This window comes from Bos mutus, chromosome 16, assembly GCF_027580195.1.
Source record: "Bos mutus isolate GX-2022 chromosome 16, NWIPB_WYAK_1.1, whole genome shotgun sequence".
Lineage (NCBI taxonomy): Eukaryota > Metazoa > Chordata > Mammalia > Artiodactyla > Bovidae > Bos > Bos mutus.
In genome coordinates this window covers 18,902,794-18,930,042 of record NC_091632.1, presented here as the reverse complement: position 1 = coordinate 18,930,042, position 27,249 = coordinate 18,902,794, and the positions used below count along the sequence as shown (strand labels likewise).

The following is a 27,249-nucleotide window of genomic DNA, read 5'->3' as shown; positions in this document are numbered from 1 at the left end:
TTTTCCAGGGAGTCAGCTCTTCGACCAAAGTATTGGAGCTTCAGCAGCAGTCCTTCTAGTGAATATTCAGGATTTCCTTTAGGATTGACTGGTTTGATCCTGCAGTCCAAGGGACTCTCCTAAGTCTTTTCCAGCACCACAATTCAAAAGCATCAGTGCTTTGGCACTCAGCCTTGGTTATGCAGGTTAAATGGAATTGTACAGTCACTGGAATGTATACCCAGTTTCCAGTCAAACCAACAGCCAAACCACCTGTCTTTGGAAGATGCCTGTTTATAGATCTGGGTGTTTCTTTTCACTTCCTGGATAGAGTCTTTCTGTACTCTTTGGATGAATGTCATTGTTTACCACTTCTCCAATGGTTCTGTGTCGTAGCTCATGGTAACTGGAGTCCTTGGAGTGGCTGGGGAATATGCAGCCGGACATGTAATGGGGGGCAGATGCGGCGGTACCGCACATGTGATAACCCTCGTCCCTCCAGTGGAGGAAGAGCTTGTGGGGGCCCAGACTCCCAGATCCAGAGATGCAACACGGACATGTGTCCTGGTGAGCTTCCCAACCCCTGGCAGGAGAACAAGTAAAGCCTTTCATTCAGTGCTCCTTGTAGCAGCCCCATCATTTCAGGTCTTGAAATGAAATTCATATAGGCAGAGTCACCCTGGGGGTAGATTTTATAACCCATTTGTTAATATTGACCGTCTCGTTCTTGTTCACAGTGGATGGAAGTTGGGGAAACTGGCATAGTTGGAGCTGGTGTTCCACCTCTTGTGGAGGAGGTGAAAAGACACGAAAACGGCTGTGCAACAATCCAATACCATCTAAAAGTGGTCGCCCCTGCCCAGGCGATGCTACTCAGGTATCCAGATGTAATATACAAGTATGTCCAGGTAAGCAACCTCATTCGACTTTGGCAGGACCACAATTTACAGACTTTCTGTGAATTAAAAAAAAAAATAAATGGTGTCACTCTGAGCCCTCAGATTACAAAATAGTGCCAACTCTGGGTGAAAGGGGCTTCCCAGGTGGCTCAGTGGTAAAGAATTCACCTGTCAAGCAGGAACATAGGTTTGATCCGTGGGTTGGGAAGATTCCCTGGAGAAGGAAATGGCAGGCCACTCCAGTATTCTTGCCTGGGAAATCCCATGGAGAGAGGAGCCTCATGGGCTCCATGGGGTTGCAAAGAGCTGGACACAACATAGAGACTAAACAATGACAACAACTGGATGGAAGAATTAGGAAAACGGCACTTTTTCCCCCTCATTGATGCAGCTCTGTGCCAAAGCTCATGCTGGATATTAGTCTCTACCTGCTTCCTTCTAGGCTCCTTTTATAAAAGGATATGGTCTTCTCCCAGCTGTAAATAGTAGTCCTGGGCTTGAGGACTAAAAAGGGCAAGGAAGAGTGGGCAAACCAGTCTGAGATTCCAGGCAGAAAAATGAGGGTGGGGCAGAAACTGAATAGCTAATAGAAATACACAATTGGAGGCTGTTCTTTCACAGACTGAAATATAGAGAACATGAGTATAGACAGTAAAATAGGGAAAACTCAGTTTAAGGGAAAAGATTAGGGGGGGTTTCAACTACTATCATTCAAGTCACGCAATATGGCTAGATAATTGAGATACAACAATTCAGAAGGAACAGAGTTGGCATTCTAGAACTCATGGACCTCAGAGTTTACTGGAGTCCCAAGAAACTGTGGAAAATATTAAGGGTATTCATCTCAAAGAACCGGACCAAAAAGAACATTTTCACACTGTTGAAATATGGGCATACCATTGGACATTCCAAAGCTTTAAGGTTGCTTTGGGAATTAAATATCGCTGAAAATCAACAAGGCCCATTTGACAGAGGGACAGAAAGGAGTTACAAGAACAGATGTATAGGATGTAAGCAGGCTGAAAGAGCAAGCATCCCTCACTTAGTTGCTTAATGCGTCTCCTCAGCATGGCGCTGATCACCAACGATGTTGAGACTCTTAACATGTAGGGACAGTGACAGGTCTCATTTCAGTTGAGACATTTTGTAGCTCAGTCTCTCATGATACCAGGGACCCAGTGACAGAAGAAGTCCAAATAGGCAAATAATTTGGATTATAGGATCCCAACTGGGTAGACAGAACAAGGAGACATCTATTGAACATTGGGATTCAAGTCTCTAATGAAACTAGAGAATCAAGGTCAAAATGGGAGGCCACTCGTTAGTGCTGACCTTGAGAACTAAGGAAATTAGTCCTAAGCACAGTGAGATGATAGTAGGATCCCTAAGGAGCCAGCCAGGTCCTATACTATGTACTTTCTTGCATCATCTTGCTGCATGGTTCCCATCACTCTCTAAACTCTCTACTCTTAGCTTCTCAGATGTGACAAGCCACCATCTCTCCTAAAAGGGCGATGTGTGCTGTGTCTTCTACCCAGAAAGCCTTTCTCTGCCTTCCTTGACTTGTATATATGCTCAGTCCTCATCTTAGCTAAGACCTAAGCAACTCATCTTCCCATCCCTAGTCTATTTTTACCTCTTTCTCAGACTTCCCTGAGTAAGATATCTTACACATTAGTGCATTTCACATCTATTTGTAGAATTCTAATTATTATCTCCCCTGTTTAGATATAAGTGCTATGAAAGCAAGCTTCATGTCTTTTTTATCTTTCTTACCATTGTATCTTCAATACTTGACTAACAGATGAATATAATCAAGAACATGAAGGGTGAATCAATGTGAAAAAACTGTTTCTCTCACTATTAAAATAATGCAAAATAAAATGATGAAACACTTACTGACTTTTCTCAGATTGAATACAACTGTATTTCTCCCCAGTATATAATTTGTTGTTTAGTTGCTAAGTCATGCCCGACTCTTTCGCAACCCTATGGACTGTAGCCTGCCAGGCGCCTCCGTCTGTGGGATTCTCCAGGCAAGAATACTGGAGTGGGTTGCCATGTCCTTCTTCAGGGGATCTTCCCAACCTGGGATCAAACCCACATCTCCTGCATTGGCAGGCAGATTCTTTACCACTGAGCCATCAGGGAAGCCCCAGTGTATAATACATGATAACAATATCTGAAACACCTTATGATTGCTTCAAACTATATTCAAGTGTGTGACCAGTCACAAGGCTTTGGAGCGGTTTTGTTGCTGATACCTCCTTCCTTCTGTGCTCTCATGAAGGAGGCAATGGATAAAAGAATATGGGTTTTCTGAACCATTTTTCTAGATCTCACATTTACACATCAATAGATGGTAACTTGTTTTTCTCTTTCAGACACACAGGGAGCTCAGCTCGGTGCTCTGTGCTGACTTAGAAAGGTGGAGTGGGAGGGAGGCTCAAGATGGAGGAGCTATATGTATACATATAAATGATTCCCTTTGTTGTACAGCAGAAACCAACACATTGTAAAGCAACTGTACCCCAATAAATAAATTAAAAAATAAAGAATATGAGTTTTGTTCTGCTGCTTCCTAATTAAGTAATCATGGGACAATCACTTGAATGCTCTGAACTTTATTTTCCTAGTCTGCAAACTCTGGCTATTTATTTAAACTGTGGCTATTTAAACTTACCTTATAGAATTTTTCTAGAATGAGTTAAAATATATTATGTGCTTCCTATAGTACATGACATGCTCAATAAACCCTCATTATTATCAACATTTCATCACCATCACCAAACATGTACTTTATTTTGGCTTTGGGACTGGGCACTGAGTGTATTCTTTGGATTGTGAAATAATACTATGATGTACATAGATTGGAAGGATCCTATATTTATGCAGGATGATGAGTGTTACATGGGAGTAGAATGTTTTGAAAGCTTATTTATTTCACTCTGAAATTCAGATGTCATATGATATTTTAAATGTTTGGGAGAAGATTTGGAGCATCTTTGAATACTGGCTTTCTTTTCTCCAATGTAATGTTGATGAAATTGTTTCCTTTCCAAGAATGTTTTTTTCTTCCCGCAATAGGTGGGCCCCAGCGAGCCAGAGGAAGTGTTATTGGAAGCATTAATGATGTTGAATTTGGAATTGCTTTCCTTAACGCCACGGTCACAGATAGCCCAAACTCTGATACTAGAATAATACATGCCAAAATTACCAACGTACCTCGCAGTCTCGGTAGGTCTCTTTGCTGATAAAAGTTGTCAATAAGCCTCTTTTTAAAAACATACATTATTCTTCTTCATCTATTATTTCCACTTAAAATTTCTAGGGATGCTACTACTAAATGAGCAGTGTAATAGTCCTTAGTTTTATCCCAATGGTAAACTCTTTTTAAAAACTGGTATTTTTAGATGCTGATATTTTTGGTATTATTCAAGTATATTTAGAATTCATCCCTTTGAATAACTTTCTGTGAGTAATGGCTCACAACAATGGGCTGTAAATATTTTGCTTTGACATCTTATTTACCCCTTTTTTCTCTAGGTCCAGCAATGAGAAAGATAGTTTCTATTCTAAATCCCATTTATTGGACAACAGCAAAAGAAATAGGAGAAGCAGTCAATGGCTTTACCCTCACCAATGCAGTTTTCAAGAGAGAAACCCAAGTGGAATTTGCAACTGGTTCGTATCAACTGAACTTAATATCCTATTGCTATTTAAAAATGTGATCGCTGTAAAAGTTGGAAGTTTAGAAAAATACATTATATGTTCCCACAGAGGATAATTTCAAAGTTTTGTTGCCGTCTTATCATAAATGACATAAAAGCAAGTTTATATTTTCCTATAAACTTTTACTGACATGGCTCTATAAGAGGCCATATGTTTTCAGATACTATAGTGATTTTTATAACCTAAAAGTTTTTTTCCCTTCATCTTTCCTGTATCTGTTCTCTTTAATTCCTTAGAGAGGGTTTTGAAGGCCAAGCAGAGCAGGAAGCTGAGTCATAGCTATTAATTAAAGGTTTTTGTCTTTGAACCAGAGATTCAGTTATGATATCTGATAGGGATTCTTTAATCAAAAAATTGGAAATATAAACAAGCAAATCTAAAGACTTTTCACTTTATCCTTAGCCTTAATGCATATGGATTAGCAATTCATGGTCTTTTCCAAGTGCAGACGACTTTTTAAAGACCTTCATATGAAGTATCTTTGAAGGTGGTCCGCCTTTGCAGCAGTGATCTTTAAGGTAGCGGGGCTGACGAAAACCACAGCTTTAATCAGCCCACAAGACGTGTGGGTCTTTGTATGGCAATCCACTTCCTAAGATGCCCCTTTGCTGTTTCTAAAAGCACCAGAAAGAACAAAGCGCTGGAGCCAGACTCGTGGCTGTTGCCAGTCCGCCTGGTCGCGCTGTCTGTCCCCTTCTCACAGGCAATCCGTCCATTTCTGTAGAACTGCCTTGCTATTGCTTGTCAGTTGACAGTGTGGATTCCTTCACCTAATTATAGGTGTAATCAGGTGAAATTTTTGTAAAAAATGTAAAAAAAGGAATTTTAAAATCAATTTAATTAAGTTTAATTTGGGGGCTAAGTGCTATTTTCTCTTATGATTTGTGTTTAATCAAGTTTGAAGTACAATAACATAGCTGAACTGGTATAAAAATAAGTCTGTAATGTGCTTACACAAACCATATTTTATAAACACACACACACATATGCATGTGTGCATGCTCAGTTGTATCTGGCTCTTTGTGACCCCATGGACTGTAGCCCGCCAGGCTCCTCCGTCCATGGAGTTTTCCAGGCAAGAATACTGGAGTGGGTTGTCATTTCCTTCTCCAGGGGATCTTCCTGACCCAGGGATCGAACCTGCACCTCCTGCATTGGCAGGTGGATTTTTTACTACTGGGAAGTGTATCTGTATATATACATACACACACACGTATATATAATACATTTGCTGTTGAAATGAATAAATTTTAATTCCTAGGAGAAATCTTGCGGATGACTCACGTTGCCCGGGGCTTGGATTCTGATGGTGCTCTGCTGGTAGATATCATCGTGAGTGGCTATGTCCTGCAGCTACAGTCACCTGCCGAAGTCACCGTAAAGGTAAAACGTTAGGGTAACTTGCCTTCACTGTTTATTGGAGAAATGGTAAGAGTCAGAGTCAAAGATCATTAAAGAAGCACAGAAAACTTGTACAGTTTCCCCTTGTTCACTTTGGAGAGTAAATCTCTAAACCACTAAGGGTAGAAATGGCTACGTGGTCTTTGTCTAAAAATTTTTAAGGAGGAGTCTTTATAAGCTTTTAGTAGTTTTATGACGATGCTTATCAGGACTAAGATCAGAGCTATGTTGATTTAAGCCATTTAACTTTCTGTAGACAAAGAGAATAGTAAGTCTTACATAAAAGATTTTATAGACCATCCACAAAAGTATTCCAGAAATTAAAGAATGATAGCAATCGCCTTTTCACATTTTTACTTTACTCTTAACCGACAACTCTGAGTCCCTTATTAAACTCTCATTTATGACACTAAAATTATGAAACTAAGGTCGTTACAATGGTAGGTAGGTTCAAACTTTAAGTTTGAACACTGCTATACAATTACAATTTTTATTTAGAACTGTATATTTTTAGACCCTAAGCCATTTTTATTTTTATCTCATTCTACATATCATAGTACCCTCAAAAAGAAAAAAAAAAAAAACAGGAGCCATGCTGATCCTCAAATCCGTATTGTCCTCCTTAGGATTACACCGAGGACTACGTTCAGACAGGCCCTGGGCAGCTGTATGCCTACTCAACCCGGCTGTTCACCATTGACGGCGTCAGCGTGCCTTATACGTGGACCCACACCGTCCTCTACGACGAGGCACAGGGAAGAATGCCTTTCTTGGTAGAAACACTTCATGCATCCTCTGTGGAATCTGACTACAACCAGTTAGAAGAGACACTGGGTTTTAAAATCCACGCTTCAATTTCCAAAGGTAATTTGGTTAAGGGAAAGTCCAGCTCTTCATGCTACATAGTCCTTTCTAAATGGGTAAAAGAATTGCACGGATGCCATTCAAAATAAGGATGTCAAGGTATAGACTGAATGTAACATGTTTTTCATGTGTATTGTCTATGTTTTATAAATAAAGTCCTATGGTAAGTCCAATCCAATTAGCATTCTAGTACATTTGGTTTGCTAATATGCATCTTCATATATTAATAGCATATTGAAGTTGTTACTGTTCTAGCCTATATACACAGAGCAATTTAAAAAGATATCCTCTGTCAATGATTTTTCTTTGGGTAATAAACTCCATTTGTTCTTGTTTTGAATCTTATAAGATTTTTTTAAATTCCTGAAACAGGATGTAAAGGTGTATCTTAACCTAGTCCAAAAAAAAAAAAAAAAATGTTTCTGTATTTTAAAAGAAAAACTGGGGAGTAATCAGCAGAATTCCAGCTGGCATTTATTGTTCTTGGAAATTATAGCTTTTGAACTGCTTCCTCTTGATCTTAGTAGCCCCCCTATGCTGGTGGGTTTTGATGTATCTATATTCTGAGATATCCTTTTTCATTTTTGTTTTATTTAAATATTTATTTTTTATTTTGGAGTATAATTGCTTTACCTTGTTGTGTTGATGTCTGCTGTACAACAGTGTGAATCAGCCTAAGTATACATACGTCCCCTCCCTGTTGAACCTCCCACCCCTCTAGGTTGTCATGGAGCACTGGGCTGAGCTCCCTGTGTTATACGGCAACTTCCCATTAGCTGTCTATTCTACGTATGGTAATGGATATGTTTCAGTGCTACTCTCTCAGTTTGTCCCACCCTCACCTTCCCCCAGCTGCCTCTCTATTCCTGCCCTGCATATAGGTTCATAAGTACCATTTTTCAGTGGTAAGAGGCACCATGACAATTAGCATTCCATATCCCATGGGGTTTGACGCTTGGAGATGATACTTGCATGAGGTTATGTTATAGACACTAACTGTTTGGATGATTTTAATATTGAACTTTAGGCTCCCATGAGTATATTTAAAATGATTCGGAGTAGTCTGGGGAGTGTGTGTTTTGCTTTGTGCTGGCTTTCCTAAAATAAATCCAAGTAGATTTAGCCAGCATCATTTTGCTTATCATCTTTAGCACATACACTAAAAATTCATTTTCACTCTTTATCCTTGCTCTCATCAGCTGTGCATGTAACTGTTTTCTTCTTCAGCATCAGAACTGCTTCATCAAATTTGAGGTCATAGTAATGTAAGAGTATATTCACATTTTTTGAACTAATCTCAGATTCATGAAGCCTCATAGCCTCACACCTTCTCCACCCACGTCCATCACCACCACCTTATTTTACTATTGTCATGCATGTTACTTTAACTTGGACAAGTGAAAAGAGCCACTGGAACAAAGAGTTATATTTTCTTTTCCCCAGTAATACCTACTTTTCAAATTTAATCTCCACTTCTACTTTTTCCAGTTCTCCATACAATTAAAAAAAAAAAATCTTTAGCACAAGATTTTGGTTAAAATGAATTTATATTATCTGGGACTAGAGGAATTAAAATGATTTTTGAAAAGTCATGTACTTTCTACCCAATCGTGTTAAGTCCTCTAAACTTGAAACTGCTTGATGGTCTTTATGGTTTCTGTCTATTGAGGGATTTGAGTCCCACGGTAGAAGGAAACACTGTGAGACATTTAAAACCTCTTACTATTCTTGCATACTATGATTCTGTGAATCACAGCTGATGCCGTTGCCCATTGGTTGTTACTATTCCTGTTTGTTTTAATAATTGTGCACCTGCCGTTTCTTTTTAAATGACCACCAGGGGGCAAGCCTGCATTCTGAGTTGCTTCACCAGCATGTTCTTTCTCTTTGTTGGGTCTAAACTAGAACTATGGTTACAATGCAGTTAGACTTGTACAGACCTTGATTTCTAGACACAGAGATTTTGGTTTACCTAGTCTAAGGTAGGACCTTGGAGTCTGTATATTTAACACAGCCTCTGAATGATTCTGCTGTATCTAGTCTTTACTATATGATCCAAACCTAGGTTGCCCACATCATAGTGACTGTAAGGAACCTTCATACTGGTTGAAAACACAGATTTCCCAGGCTTCTTCCTTTGCCATTCTGACTAGGGTAGAACCAAGGGATCTATATTTTTAATAACCTCTCCAACAGATTATAGTATCAGTAAAGTTTGGCAGTTATTAGTCTATAAAGATCCTAACTTAATTGTTTGAAGCATATTCTGAGTATACTAATATGATAGTATACTGATAGAAGTGACTGCAAGGAAGAGCATCAAAATCTTGGCAGTAGTTTGTCTCAAGTGAAAGGGCACAGAGAATTTTATACTTATCAATGTTTTTACAATTATATATTACCATAACACACAAACAAACATTTTGTATTACCTTCCTACTATGTCAAAAAAGAAAATCACGATATAATTCAAAGTCAGGTTCTTTAACTACAAGAGAAAGAATAAAAGGAAAATATGTATTTTATGTTCTTTGATATGAAAATCTTTGGACATTATAGATAGAAGTATTTATATGGCTGAACCAATATTTAGAACCCAGAAATGGCAACCCACTCCAGTGTTCTTGCCTGGAGAATCCCAGGGACGGGGGAGCCCGGTGGGCTGCCGCCTATGGGGTCGCACAGAGTCGGATGTGACTTAGCAGCAGCATGATGTTTAAAAACGAAAACAAAAAAAAGCAACAGTTATTCTTGGTAACATTCCGACTAAAACAATGTACAATGAACCATCCATTTACATGACAGTTGCATTCCTGGAAAGTTTATTGTATATTTTAATCACACACAAAAATGTTTAATAATTGGAAGATGAGTTCTAGCCATAGATAATTACAAACAGCTTTCTGGATTCCACAAAAATCTTTTGGGGAAAGGGACACATCTTCATCTTGCATCCTTAACCCACGCATTGCAATATTTAAAACCTGCCCTGGGGTCCACCCCACTCACGAAACAGGCTTCATATTAAATCTTGTCATCATCAAGACAACCAAAGTCTCTCCCAGGAAACTTCCCAGATGCTGCCTTATGGAAGCTATCTCCCTGTTTAGAACCAAAAATCTAAAGCTTCTATCAGATAATAACATATTTATGTGACACATTTTTCCACAACTGTGGCCCCAACACAATGCTGTACATAACATACTGGCTACATTAAGGCATATGTAAATAAGTGAATAAAAATGAAGCATGAATTATAACCACCTGAACTGTATTCCTTTTAAACCTTTATGTTGGGGTATAGTTGCTTTAGTGTCAGTTTCTGCTGCAGAGTGAAGTGCATCAGCTGTATGTATACAGCTACCCCTCCCACACCTCAGGTCATCACAGAGCTCGGAGCTGAGCTCCTTGCACTATACCGTGGGCTCCCCCATCTGTTTTACACATGGCAGCACACACATGTCAGTGCCAGCTCCCAGTTCATCCCACCTGCCTCTCCCCTTGGCGTGCCCACACATCCATTCCCTACATCTGTGCCTCTATTCCTGCCCTGCAAATAGGTTCATCTGTACCATTTTTCTAGATTCCATATACATGCATTAATATCAACATTTTTTTATTTCACTGTGTGTGACAGACATTTCTCTAAAGAAGACATACAGATGACCAGGAGACACATGAAAAGATGGCCAAAATTACTAATTATTAGAGAAATACAGATCAAACCTACAATGAATTACCATATCTCACATAGGTCAGCATCGCCATCATCAGAAAATCTATAAATAAAAAAATGCTGGAAAGGATGTGGAGAATTCTCTTGCACTATTTGCGGGAATGTAGATTGATACAGTCACTATGGAGAACAGTATGAAGGTTCCTTAAAAACTAAAATAGAACTACCATATGACCCAGCATTCCACTACTGAGCATTTGCCCTGAGAAAACCATAATTCAAAAAGACATCTGCACCCAGTAATAATCATAGCACTATTTACAATAGCCAGGACATTGGAAGCAACCTAAATGTCCATTCACAGATGAATAAAGATGTAGTGCATATACATAATGGAATATTACTCTGCCATAAAAAGAAATGAGATTGGGTCATCTGAATTGTATTCTTGAGTTCAGTGGCTGAAAGTCATACGAACTTGCATCTAAATCCTTGTTCCAGATTATCTTTATAATTTTATTACCTTTGACTTTAGGTTACTTACATGACCTCAGTCTCAAATTCTTCATCTGGAAATTGGTTATGACGGGAGTCGGGGAATTCTGAGATTTAAATATAGCACACGAAGCTCACAGCACTGTATGACAGTCAACAATCACTTAGCAAACATTTCTATCCCATCCATTCTGCCCCCATTCCCTTGAAGGTACAGGAAGGCTTGAATACTCTCAGGGTCATTTTTACACTTGGACAGGAAATGGATCATGAACCTCTGCTTTCTCTTCAAGGTTTTAAGCAGTTTGATTGCCTAGAAATAGCAAGTATGGCTTTAGCTTTCTAGTCAAGGAATTGTATTCACTGGAGTAGTATTTCTTCCACCCTCCACAAATATGTATGAGAGTTTTGAACAGTGTCATGGTCTCAGCAGGGCTTAAATAATTTTGCAATCAGAGACTCTCCAAAGTAGAGTGAATATGAAAAATAAATACCCAGACTCACTCTATGAAGAACACCTAAAGCAATAAAAGTAAACCATCTTGTGTATTTGGAATTGAAGGAAAATCTAAGATAATTTCTAAGAGATTGAATATAAACTCAGTGTATTATATGACTGACATAAAATTCCCCTTAAGAGAAATCTATTATGTCAATGATCGTCTTTTAAGGTGTGTGTGTGTGTTTATATTACTTTGGTAACTTGAAAATGAGTTTAAGTTTTTGTATCTCATTAATGTTTATATTTGGAAAATAACTTACATCAAAATAGAGTTATTTCCTAAGAAAAGAGATTCCCTAAGCTACCTATTCTTGTTTATATGTTTTCTTCTAACACTAATCTGACATCTATTCCATAATGATATGCCTGTTTCTTCTTGCTTTGACTACATGGAAAGAATACTTGGTTACATACAGAGGAACTTTGAACCAGATGCTTCTCTGTGCAAATGGAAATTGACAAAAGGAGAGGTTTTCTTCATTAAAGTTTGTTTTTCACTGGCATAAATTATTTTAAGGGTTTTCAAAATACCATTCCAATTTCTAGAACAGAGAAAGTAAATGGCTGGAAGAATAGGATTTTGCCTGTGGTTATGCCTGGCAGTCACATTGATTTGTATCCTTTTTTGTTATCAAAGAATAATTAATTTTCTTTTGATTCATGTAAACTACTTAGGCAGAAAATCTGCTTCCATTGGCTGCTTGCCAACAATCTCTGTACTATGATTCATTTAGTTCTTGCTTGAGAAACAGGAACATTTTTCCATTCTGCTTGTTTTCACCTATTGCATTTGCTGTGTCATGTGCTCTACTTTGGCACATCTTCCCAGGGAAGATGGTTCTGGAAAGAAATAAGGTGCCAAAGTTCTAACAAGTCAGTTAATATTGCTTTTGTCTCTATGGTAGGAGAACGCAGTAATCAGTGTCCCCCTGGGTTTGCCTTAGACTCGGTTGGACCCTTTTGTGCTGGTAAGTACAACAATAAATGATGCATTTTTGTTTTTCATAATCTGTTCATGCTATCATTAACGGACATTTACTGTCACTTTGATCGATATTTATTAATCACAATAGTCCTCTAACTGTCTCTTTTTACAGGTGAGGAAATTGAGATGTGAAGAAGTTGAGTGCCTAAGTTCACTCAGCTATCAGATGGCAGAGCTAGATTTGAATTTGAGATAGATGCAAAGCCCATGCTGTTTCAGTTAGTTCCACAATCAAGTGTGTCAGGAATCATGATCAAGTCCAGGGATAGACTGAACACAGGAACCAAACACTGGACTGTGTTTGGCCACCCGATTGCACAAATGTGAAACAGCAGTAATTCAAGTCTAAGTCACCTAACCCTAGAATTGCCCAGCTGTAGCAGAGGGCTGGATTGTGGGTGGAGGACTGATGACTAAACCTGCCTTGTGCTATCCATGTGCCAGTGCAGGAGAGTCACAGATAAGTAAACAGCTAAATAAATGGCTAGAGGAGCCCAAACTGGCATACACAGTGCTTTTCTTTTGGCTGGTGTGCAATGAACATCATACAGTGATTAAAAGGTCGTCTTTAGAAACTGTACTGCCCAGGTTCAAATCCCAGCTCTGCCAATAATGACCTAGGTGACCTTCAGCAATTTAGTTAACCTCTTTGTTCCTCAGTTTTAGCATGCAAATGAGAATAGGAATAAAAATACTTATCTCCTAGAATGTTGAGATGAGTTAACTTAGGTATAATAAAAAGCATTTCCATCACAGTAAATGGTCATTATGTCTTAGCTTTCATCATTGCTGTTTTAAAATTAATGCCACCACTGTCAGAGATAATGTGAGGACCCAAAAGTAATTTCATTTTGTGTTTCTATTCTGTGGCATATGGAGCATTTTCTGTTACACTGGATCCGTTCATTGGCCTCTACAGGCAACTCTTTCCACCCACTTTAATAGCTCCTTGAAAGTAGGGCTTCTCCATACTAATTGGGTCTTGTTTCTTCTTCCAGATGAAGATGAATGTGCCGCAGGGAATCCCTGCTCTCATTCCTGTCACAATGCCATGGGAACCTATTATTGCTCCTGCCCTAAAGGCCTCACCATAGCTGCCGATGGAAGAACTTGTCAAGGTAGTTACATGGCTAAATCTAATCAACACATTTAAGCAATGGGCATGGCAATCTCTGACCTAGGGAAAGCATGGAAGACCAAGGCTCTTCTTTACTACTCTTTCTGAGTCTGCCTTCATTAAGTTGAAAAAGTAAGGCAGAGAGAAGACTGCTCACACACTGCCTTCATATGGGGCACTCTGTGGGTAGGGATGCCTCTAATGATTCACTCAATCCCCACAACACAATGATGAGAGGCAGGCAGGCCTATTACCATGTACATTTTACAGGGATAACACCAAGGAAAAATAAGGTTATAAAGAATTTAAGTGAACTGCACAATCCCAGTAGGACTTTAGGAACATTAAAAAGAAATCACACATTTCTATCAGATTCTAGGTATGCTTCTAAGTTAGAAATTGTATAGGAGCCTAATTTGTAAATAAAAAATGAAAAGAAGAAAGGATTTCTCTATGCCCAAGGAGGCCTCCATCTAAATACAAAAGAGAGAGGGAATAAGGACATAAGAGGGCATAGGAATAACTTCTATGGGAATGTCCAGTATGGATTGAGCACTTTGTATACATTATTCCCTTTAATTTTTAAAGCAATACTGAGACAGATATTATCCTCATTTTACAAATGAGAACTCAGATGTTAGAAAGAAGTACCTTTTTTCAGTCACCTAATTTATAAGTGGTCTGATGGATGGCTTGGTCTTTGAAGATACACACTGTCCTGCTATGAGCTTGTCAGCTCTTTAACCCATCTGAAGGGGCCTACCCCCAAATTCAACATTCTTGCTCTTGTGTATTTCAAGTGTCACTCATTGCTTTCCTTATTCTTATTGCACAGCAGGTTCTTAAGTTGGGTTTTTTCCCCACTCTCCTTAGTTAAATGAATCACTTTGTTGCAGATATTGATGAGTGTGCTTTGGGTGGCTACACCTGCCATGCTGGTCAGGACTGTGATAATACCATCGGATCCTATCGCTGTGTAGTCCACTGTGGAATTGGCTTTCGAAGAACCAGTGATGGCCTGAGTTGTCAAGGTACATAAATGGAAGCCCTTGCTTTATCTTCATTATACTAAGAGTTAAAAACCCTGCCTATTGGACCAGTTAGGTTGAACTCCATTTAATAGACTGAGCTTCATAGTAAAATATTTAAATGTAATATTCTATGGCTATTTTAAGTATTTGTAACACAGTGATTTTGAATAAAACTTGCCTATAATACCTGAGAGTGGAGATCATACAGCATGATCTTAATAGAATCTGTTTCATACTTTAGATTCAACACATGTACAAAAAAGCCTTCTTAGAGCTCCCCTCACCTGAGTAAAAGCAGAAACTTCTGAGAAATGACGATGACTATCAATTACCTCTTCAGGGTAGAGTCTAGTCCCAGGAGAGAGACATAGAGTAACCCTACCATAAATCTCTCCTGCAGGGTATTTTAAGATCCTGAAGAAGATGCAAAAATCACTCACCCTTGTACAGACAAACATTATCATACAGTCTCTTTTATCTCATTGTTTTCTAAAGAACCCCCTCTGTTCTTCTCATAGAAGCCAATTATCCCCTCTTCGTTTCTGCTGTTAAGTCTGGTTTATAAGCCTTTAACTTTCACCATGAAACATGTTACTTTTTTGGTTGGCACCTATGTGCATAGAAATAAACCTTTTCTCTTATTAAAAAAAAAAAAAAACCTCCATTTCATAAGACTACTATTTATTGCACAACTTTTGATATAAAACTTATTTTCTAGAGGAATTTTAGATTCACAGCAAATTTGAGTAGAACAGAAAGAGATTTTCCAAATTCTCTCTGCCCCAACTCCTTCACAGCCTCCCCTACTATCAAATTCCTTCTAGAGTGGTACATTTTTTACCAAGGATAAACCTACATTGACACATCATTACAACCAGAGTCCATTAGAATTTACTCTTGATGTTCTATATTCCAACCCTCCATTATAGTATCATGCAGGATCGTTTCCCTACCCAAAAAATCTATGCTTCACCTAGTCATCCTTCCCTCCCCCAACCTCTGGGAACACTGATGTTTTTATTGTCTCTCTAGCTTTACCTTTTCCATAATGTCATATAGTTGGAATTATGCAGCATTTAGCCTTTTCAGATTAGCTTCTTTCACTCAGTAATATACACGTACGTTTCCTCCATGTCTTTTCATTGGTTGATAGCGCCTTTCTTTTTAGTGCTGAAAAATAATCCATTGGATGACTACCACAATTTATTTATCCATTCACCTACCAAAGGGCATCTTGGCACTTCCAAGTTTTAGCAATTATGAATAAAGCTGCTGTCAGGATTTTCCAAAGAAAGACACAGTGGATACAAAACTAAATTCTTACCAGTAGTAAAAAGAATGAATGAGTTATGGCATATCTACACCATAAACCACTGTGTTGTCATTATAAAGAATGGAATGAAGCTCTGCTGTTTGGCTTAGAGGAATTTCCATGAGACATCCTTTAGTGAGAACACTAAGATGTAGGAAAGCATATGTAACTTGTGTAGAAAAGATTATATGACTGGAAAACAAACAGTAACAAAAGAAAAAAGGAAGTGTATTTATATATTTAGGGAAGCTATGGGTGTACATAAAAGAAATATGGTATTACCATTTCCATATTAACTATAGATGCTATTTATATTAGATTGTTAATGTAGGTTGGCTTTGGTGGACAAGAAAGGTAAAAAGGATAAGAGAGGCCAAGCAAAAGAAGAAAAACTGCACGGAGAAAATCTTCTAAAGGTATATGATCACAGAGCGGGGAGCAGACAAAATGGGAGAGCAGAAGGACTTGAACTCACCTCCTCTCGTGAAATCACCAAACTTACAACTAACTGCCGAATGAAAAAGACTGACACCTACCAAAAAAGATATTCTGTACATCCATAGACGAATAAGCAGCCACAATGAGATGATAGAAGGGGCACATTTGTGATGTAATCAAATTTCATTCCTACCTGGTTGGACAACCCACAAAGTGAAAAATATTTATATCACAGAGGTTCTCCCTTGGGGAGTGAGAGTTCTGAGCTCCACATGTCAGGCTCCCTAGCCTGAGTCTGACACTGGATGGAGAAGCCCCCAGAGCATTTGACTTTGAAGGCCAGGAGCTCCACAGGACTGGGAGAAACAGAAATTCCACTCTTGGTGGGCACACACAAGGTTTTACATGCCCTGGAACATAATAACGCAGTGACTACATAAGAGCCTGAGCCATACCTACCTGTGGGTCTCAGAGGGTCTTTTGGAGGGGAGGGGTCAGCTCAGGCCCACTATGTGGGCAAGGACACTAGAGGCAGAGGCTCCAGGGAATATTCATTGGCATGAGCTTGCTCAGAGGTCTCAATAGCAAGACCTGGGCCCACTCAACAGACTGAAGGCTCCTGTGCTTGGACACCTCAGGCCAAACAACCAACAGGGTGAAAATACACACAGACTGCCTAAAGCCTGAGCTCACAGCTATGTTTAAACATACCCCTGACATGGCCCTGCCTACCAGAGAGACAAGACCCAGCTGCACCAGTGGGCAGGCACCAGTCCCTCCCACTAGGAAGCCTGTACATGCCTCTGGGCCATTATCATGCAGAGGCAGATACCAGAAGCAAGCATAATTACACACCTGCAGCCTGAGAAAAGGAGGCCACAAACACAGAAAGTTAGACAAAATGAGTCAGCAGAGAAGTATGTTCCAATAGAAGGAACAAGATAAAAGCCCAGAAGAACAACGAAGTGGGGTGGAGTAAGGCAATCAGACTGAAAAAGAATTCAGATATGACAGTAAAAGTGATCCAAGATCTCAGAAAGACAATGGAGGCACAGACGGAAAAGATACCTGAAATGTGTCACAAAGACCTAGAAAACTAAAAAAAAAAAAAAAAAAAATACAGAGTTGAGCAATACAATAAGTGAAATGAAAAATACACTAGAAGAGTAAAAAAATACAGTTGACAGAATCAGTACCGGAATAAATGAGGCAGAAGAGCAAGTTAAGTGAACTGGAAGACAGATTGGTATTGGTGGAAATCACTGCTACAGAACAGAATAAGGAAAAAAGAATGAAAAGAAATGAGAACAGTTTAAGAGACCTCTCAGACATTAAAGCACCAAGATTCACATTAAAGGGGTCCCAGAAGGAGAAGAGAAAGGTCCTGAGAAAATATTTGAAGAAATACAAAAGCTTCCCTAACATGGGAAAGTAGACATTCAAATCCTAGAAGCACAGAGTCCCATATAGGATAAACCCAAGGAGGAAGACGCCAAGACACATATTTATCAAACTGACAAAAATTAAAGACCACAGAGAAAATATTAAAAGCAACAAAGGGAAAGCAGCAAGTAACATACAAGGGAATCCCCATATGGTTATCATCTGACTTTTCAGCAGAAACTCTGCAGCTTGAAAGGACTGGCATGATATATTTAAAGTGATGAAAGGGAAAAACCTATAAACAAGAATACTTTACCCAGCAAGGCTCTCATTCAGATTCAACAGAGAAATCAAAGGTTTTATAGACCAGCAAAAGCTAAGAGAATTTAGCACCACCAAACCAGCTTTACAACAAATGCTGAAGAAACTTCTCTAAGTGGAAAAGACCACAACTAAAAAAAAAGAAAATTATAAATGGAAAAGTTCATCAGTAAAGTCCAACAAACTGTAAAGATAGAAAATAATTTACAAACAAAAATTGTATCAAACCAGCAATCATGCTGCTGCTGCTGCTAAGTCGCTTCAGTCGTGTCCGACTCTATGCGACCCCATAGACGGTAGCCCACCAGGCTCCTCCGTCCCTGGGATTCTCCAGGCAAGTACACTGGAGTGGGTTGTCATTTGCAATCATGAGGAGAGTACAAATGCAGGATATTGGAAATGCATTTGAAATTAAGACGCCAGCAACTTAAACCAATCTTGTATGTTTATAGACTGCTATATAAAAACCTCATGGTATTAATAGCTGCAAACCAAAAATCTATGATAGATATACACACAAAAAAGAAATATCAATCCAAGCACAACACCAAAGATAGTTACGAAATCACAATAGAAGAGAACAAAAGAGGAAGGGACCTACAAAAGCAAGTCCTAAAGAATTAACAAAATGGCAATAAGAACATACATACTAATAAATACTTTCATCTATATTGTCTAAGAGACCCACTTCATATCTAGAGACTATACAGACAAAGTGAGGGAATGGAAATAGGTATTCCATGCAAATGGAAATTAAAAGAAAGCTGAATAGTGACAGTCATATCAGACAAAATAGACTTTCAAATAAAGACTGTTACAAAAGACAAAGAATACTACATGATCAAGGGATCAATCCAAAAAGAGATAATAGTTGCAAATATACATGTACCCAACGTAGGAGCACCTCAATATATAAGACAAATGCTAACAGACATCAACAGTAACACAAGAATTGTGGGGGACTTTAATGCCCCACTTACCTCAATGAATGGATCAGAGAAAAAAGTCAATAAGGAAACATAGGCCTTAAAGGACACATTAGACATGATGGCCTTAATTCGTATTTACAGAGCATGTTGTCCAAAGGTAGCAGAATACACATTCTTCTTAAGTGCACATGGAACATTTTCCATGATTGATCACATACTGAGCCACAAAGAAAACCCTGATATATTAAATTGAAATTTCTTTTGTAACCACAGCACTATGAAATTAGACATCAACTATTAAAAAAAAAAAAAAAAACTGCCCAAAACACAAATACGTGGAGACTAAATGACAAAAAAAAGAAAAAAAAATTGGATCATTGAAGAAATCAAAGAGGAAATCAAAAAAGACTCAGAAAAATGAAAACACAATGATCCAAAAACGTTGGGATGCAGCAAAAGCAGTTTAAGAGAGAAGTTTATAGCAATACAATCTTACCTCAGGAAACAAGAAAAATTTCAAATAAACAACCTACCTTCCCCTAGAGCAACTAGAGAAAGAAGAACAAACAAAACCCAAAGTTAGTAGAAGGGAATAAATCATAAAGATCAGAGCAAAAATAAATGAAATACAGACCAAAACAAAAATAGAAAAGATGAGTTAAACTAAAAGATGGTTCTTTGAAAAAATAAAATTGATAAAGCTTTGGCCAGACTCATCAAAAAAAGGGAGAGGACTTGAATCAATAAAATTAGAAATAAAAAAGGAGAAATTACAAATGACACCACAGCAATATGGAGGATTGTAAGAGAATACTACAAACAACTATATGCCAATAAAATGGACAACCTAGAAGAAATGAACAAATTCTTAGGAAGGTACAGTCTCCCAAAACTGAATCAGGAATAAATAGAACAGACCATAGCTCAGTTGGTAAAGAATATGCAGGCAATGCAGGAGACTCCATTCAATTCCTGGGTCAGGAAAATCCACTGGAGAAGGGATAGGCTACCCACTCCAGTATTCTTGGGCTTCCCTTGCAGCTCAGCTGGTAAAGAATCTGCCTGCAATGCAGGAGACCTTGGTTCAATTCCTGGTTGGGAAGATCCCTTGGATAAAGGAAAGGCTACCCACTCCAGAATTCTGGCCTGGAGAATTCCATGGACTCTATAGTCCATGGAGTCACAAAGAGTTGGACATGACTGAGTGACTTTCATGAACAGATGAACTATATACCATGATCAAATGGGATTTATCCCAGGGATGCAAGAATTTTTTAATATCTGCAATCAATTAGTGTGATATACCACAGTAACAGACTGAAGAATAAAGCCATATGATCATCTCAATATATGCAGAAAAAGCTTTTGGCAAAAATCAACATCCCTTTATGAAAAAACTCTCCAGAAAGTGGGGATAAAGGGAACTTAACTCAGCATAATAAAAGCCATATGACATACCCACAGCAAACATCATGCTCAATGGAGAAAAGCTGAAAGCTTTTCTTCTAAGATCAGGAACAAGACAAGGATGTCCACTCTCACCACTTTTATTCAACATAATTTTGCAAGCCCTAGTCATGGAAGCCAGAGAAGAAATAAAGAAAAGGAACCCAATTGGAAAAGAACATGTAAAACTGTCACTCTTTGCAGGTTACATTATACTAAACATAGAAAATACTAAAGGTACTACCAGAAAGCTACTAGAGCTCAAAAATTTATTGGGGAAATTTTCAGGATATAAAACTAATACCCAGAAGTCTGTTGCATTTCTATATAATAACAGCAAAAGATTAGAAAAAATTACAAGTTACTTAAGAATAAATTAAGGAAACAATACCATTTACCATCACAGCAAAAAGATTAAAATGCCTCAGAATAAACCTACCTAAGGAGGTAAAAGATTTGTATTCTGAAAACTACAAGATGCTGATGAAAGAAATCAAAGATGATTCAAGTAAATGGAAAGATATACCATGTTCCTGGATTGAAAAAGTCAACATTGTCAAAATGACTATACTACCTAATGCAATCTACAGATTCAATGCAGTCACTATCAAAATACCAGTGACATTTTTCACTGGACTAGAACAAAGATTTTTAAATTTGTATGGAAACATAAAAGACCCGAAATAGCCAAAGCAATTCTAAGGAAAATGGAGCTGGTAGAATCAAGCTCCCTAACTTCAGATTATACTACAAAACTACAGTAATCAAAACAGTATGGTACTGCCATAAAAACAGAAATACAGATCAACAGAACAAGACTGAAAGCCCAGAAATAAACCCCACACACCTACAGCCAATTAATTTATAATAAAGGAGTCTACAATATATAATAGAGAAAAGACAGTCTCTTCAATTGGTTCTGGAAAAACTGGACAGCTGCACATAAAAGAATAAAGTTAGAACATTCTCTAACACCAAATACCAAGATAAACTCAATAGATTACAGGCTAAATGTGAGACTGGACACTATAAAACTTAGAGGAAAATGTAAGCAGAATACTCTTTGACATAAATCACAGCAATATATTTTTGGATCCACCTCCAAGAGTAATTAAAATAAAAACAAACAAATGGGACCTAATTAAAGTTGAAAGTTTTTGCACAGCAAAGGAACCATGAACAAAACAAAAAGATAACCCACAGAATGGGAGAAAATATTTTCAAATGATGCAACTGACAAGGGATTGATATGCAAACTGCTCATGTAGCTCAATATGAAAAAGCAAACAACCCAGTCAAAAAATGAGCAGAAGATCTAAATAGACATTTCTTCAGAGACATACAAATGGCGAAAAAAGCACATGAAAAGATGCTCAACATCACTATTAGAGATATGCAAATCAAAACTACAATGAGGTATCCCCTCATACCAGTCAGGATGGCCACCATTAAAAAGCCTACAAATAATAAATGCTGGAGAGGGTACAGAGAAAAGGGAATACTCCAACTGTTAGTAGGAATATAAATTGGTACAGCCACTATGGAGAACAGTATGGAGGTTCCCTAAAAAAAACTAAAAATTGAACTACCATATGATCCACCAATTCCACTCCTGGGCATATATCTGGAGAAAATAATAATTTGAAAAAACACATGGACCCCAGTGTTCACTGCAGCATTATTTACAGTAGCTAAGACATGGTAGCAACCTAAATGTCCATCTATACATGAATGGATAAAGATGTGGTACATATATATGATGGAATATTACATACTCATAAAAAGAATGAAATACTGTCATTTGCAGCAACATAGATTATCATACAAAGTAAATAAACTAGAGAAAGACAAATATTATTTGATATCACTTATACATTTGATCTAAAAAGATGATACAAGTGAGCTCATTTACAAAGCAACCAGACCCACAGACACAGAAAACAAATTTATAGTTACCAAAGGGAGGAAGAGATAAATGAGGAATTTGGGGTAAAGATACACACAGTAATATATAGGCTTCCCACGTGGTAAAGAGTCCCCCTGCCAATGCAGGAGACGTAAGAGATGCAGGTTTGATCCCTGGGTCAGGAAGATCCCCTGGAGTAGGAAATGACAATCCTTTCCAGTATTCATGCCTGGACAATACTAGGGACAGAGGAGCCTGGCACGCTAAGGTCCATAGGGTCACAAAGAGTTGGACACAACTGAAGTGACTTAGCACACATACACATATATAATAAAGATAATCAACAAAGACCTACTGTATAATACAGGAAGCACTACTCAATATTCTGTAATAAGCTATATGGGAAAATAATGGATATATGTATATATGTAACTGAACCACTTTACTATACACCTGAAACTAACCAACACTGTAAATCAACTATAGCCCAATACAAGATAAAAATATAACTTAAAAAGATGTTAACACATTTGTGCATTTATATGACATGTACAGATTTTGAAAGATTAAATTAGAAGATTTGAAATAGAAAATAAGAACAAAATAAGACACTGGAAATCTCAAATTTAGGAATGTAAGATGAGAACACAAAGACCCTAAAATACGTTTTGCTCTTCTAAGGGTTTGGAATAAGACAGTAGAGAAGTGGCAGGAGCTTGAGGTGAGTATAGACCTGAGAGAGGGACTCTGCTGAGAAAGGAAAGATTTGATTATGGCTACAGGGTTATAGGAAAGACAGCAGTAAGGACGAAGAGCTTTAAGAACATATGAGAGGAGGAAATGCTTGGTGGACCGCACTTCTTATCTTAGTGAGGAAGGAGAAGACAGACCACAGAGATCAAAAGCTCAAGTAGAGGAACTTTTCTTAAATCGAAGTAGTCGTCTCCCTTTTTCTGGGAACAGAAGGAATGAAAAAAGAGAAGGAACAAAATACAAATACATACATGTCAGTTGGGGGAATTCACACCTGCACTTTTTTTCCATTACACTGTGACCCAGATGATGTTCACAAAGATTAACTTGGCAATGACTACAGATGAGGATAAAAGCTAAAGTTGCTGCAGTCATCTGAGCACAAGGTGATAAAGACCTGCATCAGGCTGATAACAGCAAAAATCCAGAAGAAAGTTCAAATTTCAAAAGATGTTGCAGAAGACCCTAACTTTATTATTAGTTATTTTCAGTACTTCATTCTGTCAGCTATCTTCCAGGGCTGAAAGTTCCTAAAAACAGGAGTGGGAGCCATATAGTAAGCAAAACTACAGAAGTATCGCGTCAACATAGCTCTGAAGCAATAGCAAATGTCAATCTTGGGATAGTGTTGAAGAGAGAAACCCTCACTAGCAGTTAATTCTATCAATTATCTAGCAGATCCCTTGAGAACAGTTAGATTGGATTCTTTTTAGGGAAGATCTTAAACATAATATTGATCAAAGATCACTAAAATATTAAACATTTCGGATAAACTAACCTGTTTTCTAACAGCATGTAATGAAAGTTCTGTTTTATTTAACAGATATTAATGAATGTCAAGAATCCAGCCCCTGTCACCACCGCTGTTTCAATGCCATAGGAAGTTTTCACTGTGGATGTGAACCTGGGTATCAGCTCAAAGGCAGAAAATGTGTGGGTAAGGCAAGGGCTATGAATTCAAAGCATTGACACCCTTGTAATGTCTTAATGCTGTCTGATCTAATCTATGGGTTGTGTCTGATATAGGGCACCATTTATGTGATCTATGCAAAAACAAAAGGAAACAAATGTTGTACAAGTTTCACTTTCCAATTTTAAAACCATTTTTAACATGTTCTCTATTATATTACCATTTTTTCACAAAACCATGATATATGTGTGTATATAGTTATATATGGGCTTCCCTGGTGGCTCAGACAATAAAGAATCTGCCTGCAATGTAGGAAACCCAGGTTCGATCCCTAGGTCTGGAAAATCTCTTGGAGAAGGGAAGAGCTACCCACTCCAGTATTCTGCCTGGAGAATTCCATGGACAGAGAAGCCTGGTGGGCTATAGTTCACGAGGTCACGAAGAGCTGGACACAACTCAGCAATTAAATATACATATAATTTTTATTTTTCTAGGAGGGGGAAATGTTTTGGCATGGCTTCCATCTATGTGATGTAATATTTTTTATTTTTATCATTATGTTCTAAAATAAAGTGTGTTACATACCTTGATGGATTTAAACACTTCAACCTTATACCATGATTATATAATCATCTATATTATTTATCCTTAAAATCCAAAGGCATATTTTTATGAAAAAGTGGAAGAAATCACTTTCTCAATCTGCATTATCTTTGTTCTTTTATCAAGATATAAATGAGTGTAGACAGAATGTATGCAGACCAGATCAGCATTGCAAGAACACTCGCGGTGGTTATAAATGCATTGATCTCTGTCCAAACGGAATGACCAAGGCAGAAAATGGAACCTGCATTGGTGAGTGTCTGGCTATTTCAGTGACTGAGATCCATTTACTGCCAACAAGCCAAGTAAGGCATCCTTGTTTAAAACTCATGATTAGAATAAATTTCATCCAACAAAGAAATATCTTTAGAATAAATTTCATCCAACCAAGAAATATCTTTTTCTATAGGTTTTTTACTACCAACTTCTTGTATGGTTAAGCTCTGAAGTCCCAGCATCATGACTATATCAGGAAATGAAAGCTCATCCAAGAAACTTAGACCATTTTGAGCTCCCATGAATTACACAATTGATTTATATCGTTTAATATCCACATGCAGTAATATTATCTCACATAATTTCTAATATGAAATTTAGCATATATTTAAGAATTTCATTGGCGGGGTTAAGAAAAACTTATGTTTGTAAAGACTTATTGAAAGTTCAAAATATAATTATTTTATAACTATTCATTAAATGTTAAATCAATAACCAATGAAGTAAATTATATTTCTCCCTAAGTTTGTTCTTTGTGTGCCTATTCTGTGCTAGTCTGCCATAGTTGACAGAACTGTGAGCTTCACGATTTACAGAACTGAAGCAGATAGCATTCCTGTTCTCGTGTACTTAAAATCGCCTGGGATAGATCAGCCAACTCCACTTGCCTCACCAAAAGAAAAAAAAAACAGTAATATAAGATGAAATGCCATAAAAAGTACAAGTAGGACCTCCCTGATGGTCTAGTGGATAAGAATCCATATTCCAAAGCAGGAGACCCAGGTTCAATCCCTGGTCCAGGAAGCTTCCACATACCTCGGGGCAGCTAAGTCCATGTACCACAACTACTGAGCCCTCGCGCTGCAGGTATTGAAGCTGATGCGCCCTAAAGCCTGTGCTCCGCAATGAAAGAAGCCATTGCACTGAGAGCCCATACACCAGAACCAGGGCAGCTTCCGCTTCCCGCCATTGCAATGAGAGCCCGCACACCAGAACCAGAGCAGCTTCCGCTTCCCGCAGTCAGAGAAAGACCGTGCACAGCAACGAAGACCCGGCACAGCCAAAAATTAAAGAAAGTTTATTTAAAAAAAAAAACAGAGGTACAGATAAAATTGTGTAAGAGTACTCAAAAGAGTGCTCATATCTAATAGGAGTGACTAACGGCCATGTCATGGAAGTGATCATATTTAAATTATCCTCGAATGGGATGTCAGTATGTGGAGGTGATAGTAAAAGGAAAGAAAAATGACCCTGTATGAGGGGGAAAGAGCTGGAGTTACAGAGAACATGTTAAAATTCATCCTCCTTAACAGCTATCTGATCTTGAACAAGTCTTGAAATGACACAGAAATTTGAGTTTCTGTTGAGAAACACAGAAGTTTCTCATTTTAAAAATGGGGGGGGGAAGAATTTTGAAATGAAACATTTATTAATAAAGTTAAAATATGCCTTGGATTTGTCTCAAAATAATGTAAGAGAGAGGGGAGATTGTAGATATAAATGAAGGAGTAGTGACCACTTGTTGGTCTTTGTTGAGATACAAGGAGATTTAGTATAATTTTTTTAAATGGGAGAGTGGACTATCAGATTGCAAAGACTGTTTTCAGCAATATGGATATAGGTAAATGTTTTTCTAAATTCCTACGAATAGCCAATTCATAGCATCATATATAGTTATGTGTAACTGTATTTTTAAGAATATTGACTCTAGTTTATGTATAAGATTAATTAGACATAAGCTGAAAGATCAGAAGACTGTTTAAGAAGCTATAGCAAAAATATAGTTACATGAAAATGGAAAATGGGGATACATGGCTTTGTTCAAAGGAAGTAGAATTACTCAATCTTAGAAGTTTAGGGAATAAATTAAAGATAACTCTGATGTTTACAGTTTGGGGAAAACAGAATGCTGTTATCATAAATGAAAATAATGATACTCTGAACATGCTGAGTTTGAAGTTCTAGTAAAATATGGTGATGGAGATGACCAGCTAGCAGCTAGAAATCTGAGTCTGTAGATGAGAAGCAGTGTGGTACTACTGCTCTAGATCTACATCAGGAAGCTCATTAGAGTCAATAGAATAAATACGATGGCAAAAGGAGGAGGGGTATAGAGAAGGGAAGAGAAAGCTGAGAACAAAACTCTATCCATGGTAGGGAGCAGAAAGAGGAAAAGAAGCCAATTAACAAGTGACCTGGAGGAGGGCATGGCAACCCACTCCAGTATTCTTACCTGGAGCATCCCCCATGGACAGAGGAGCCTGGCTGGCTACAGACCATGGGGTCACAAAGAGTTGGACACAACTGAGCAACTAAGCTTTCTAATAAGTGACAGAGCTGGGACTTGAACC

General features: G+C 38.0%; 1 protein-coding gene across 4 annotated transcripts in view; it reads left to right on the top strand.

Annotated features, from left to right (window-relative positions):
* The window catches only part of HMCN1 (hemicentin 1), a 538,357-nt gene that overhangs the window by 488,423 nt on the left and 22,685 nt on the right, over positions 1–27,249 (top strand). For 3 of the 4 annotated variants that reach the window (XM_070384783.1, XM_070384782.1, XM_070384784.1), the window contains 11 exons: positions 376–546; positions 717–887; positions 3,966–4,115; positions 4,425–4,562; positions 5,872–5,993; positions 6,638–6,875; positions 12,454–12,516; positions 13,532–13,651; positions 14,547–14,681; positions 23,993–24,106; positions 24,809–24,934. In XM_070384783.1, coding sequence (XP_070240884.1) covers positions 376–546; positions 717–887; positions 3,966–4,115; positions 4,425–4,562; positions 5,872–5,993; positions 6,638–6,875; positions 12,454–12,516; positions 13,532–13,651; positions 14,547–14,681; positions 23,993–24,106; positions 24,809–24,934 — 1,548 coding nt within the window. Of the gene's footprint in view, positions 1–375; positions 547–716; positions 888–3,965; positions 4,116–4,424; positions 4,563–5,871; positions 5,994–6,637; positions 6,876–12,453; positions 12,517–13,531; positions 13,652–14,546; positions 14,682–23,992; positions 24,107–24,808; positions 24,935–27,249 lie in introns of those variants that run through there. The other variant, XM_070384785.1, reaches the window with a different exon arrangement.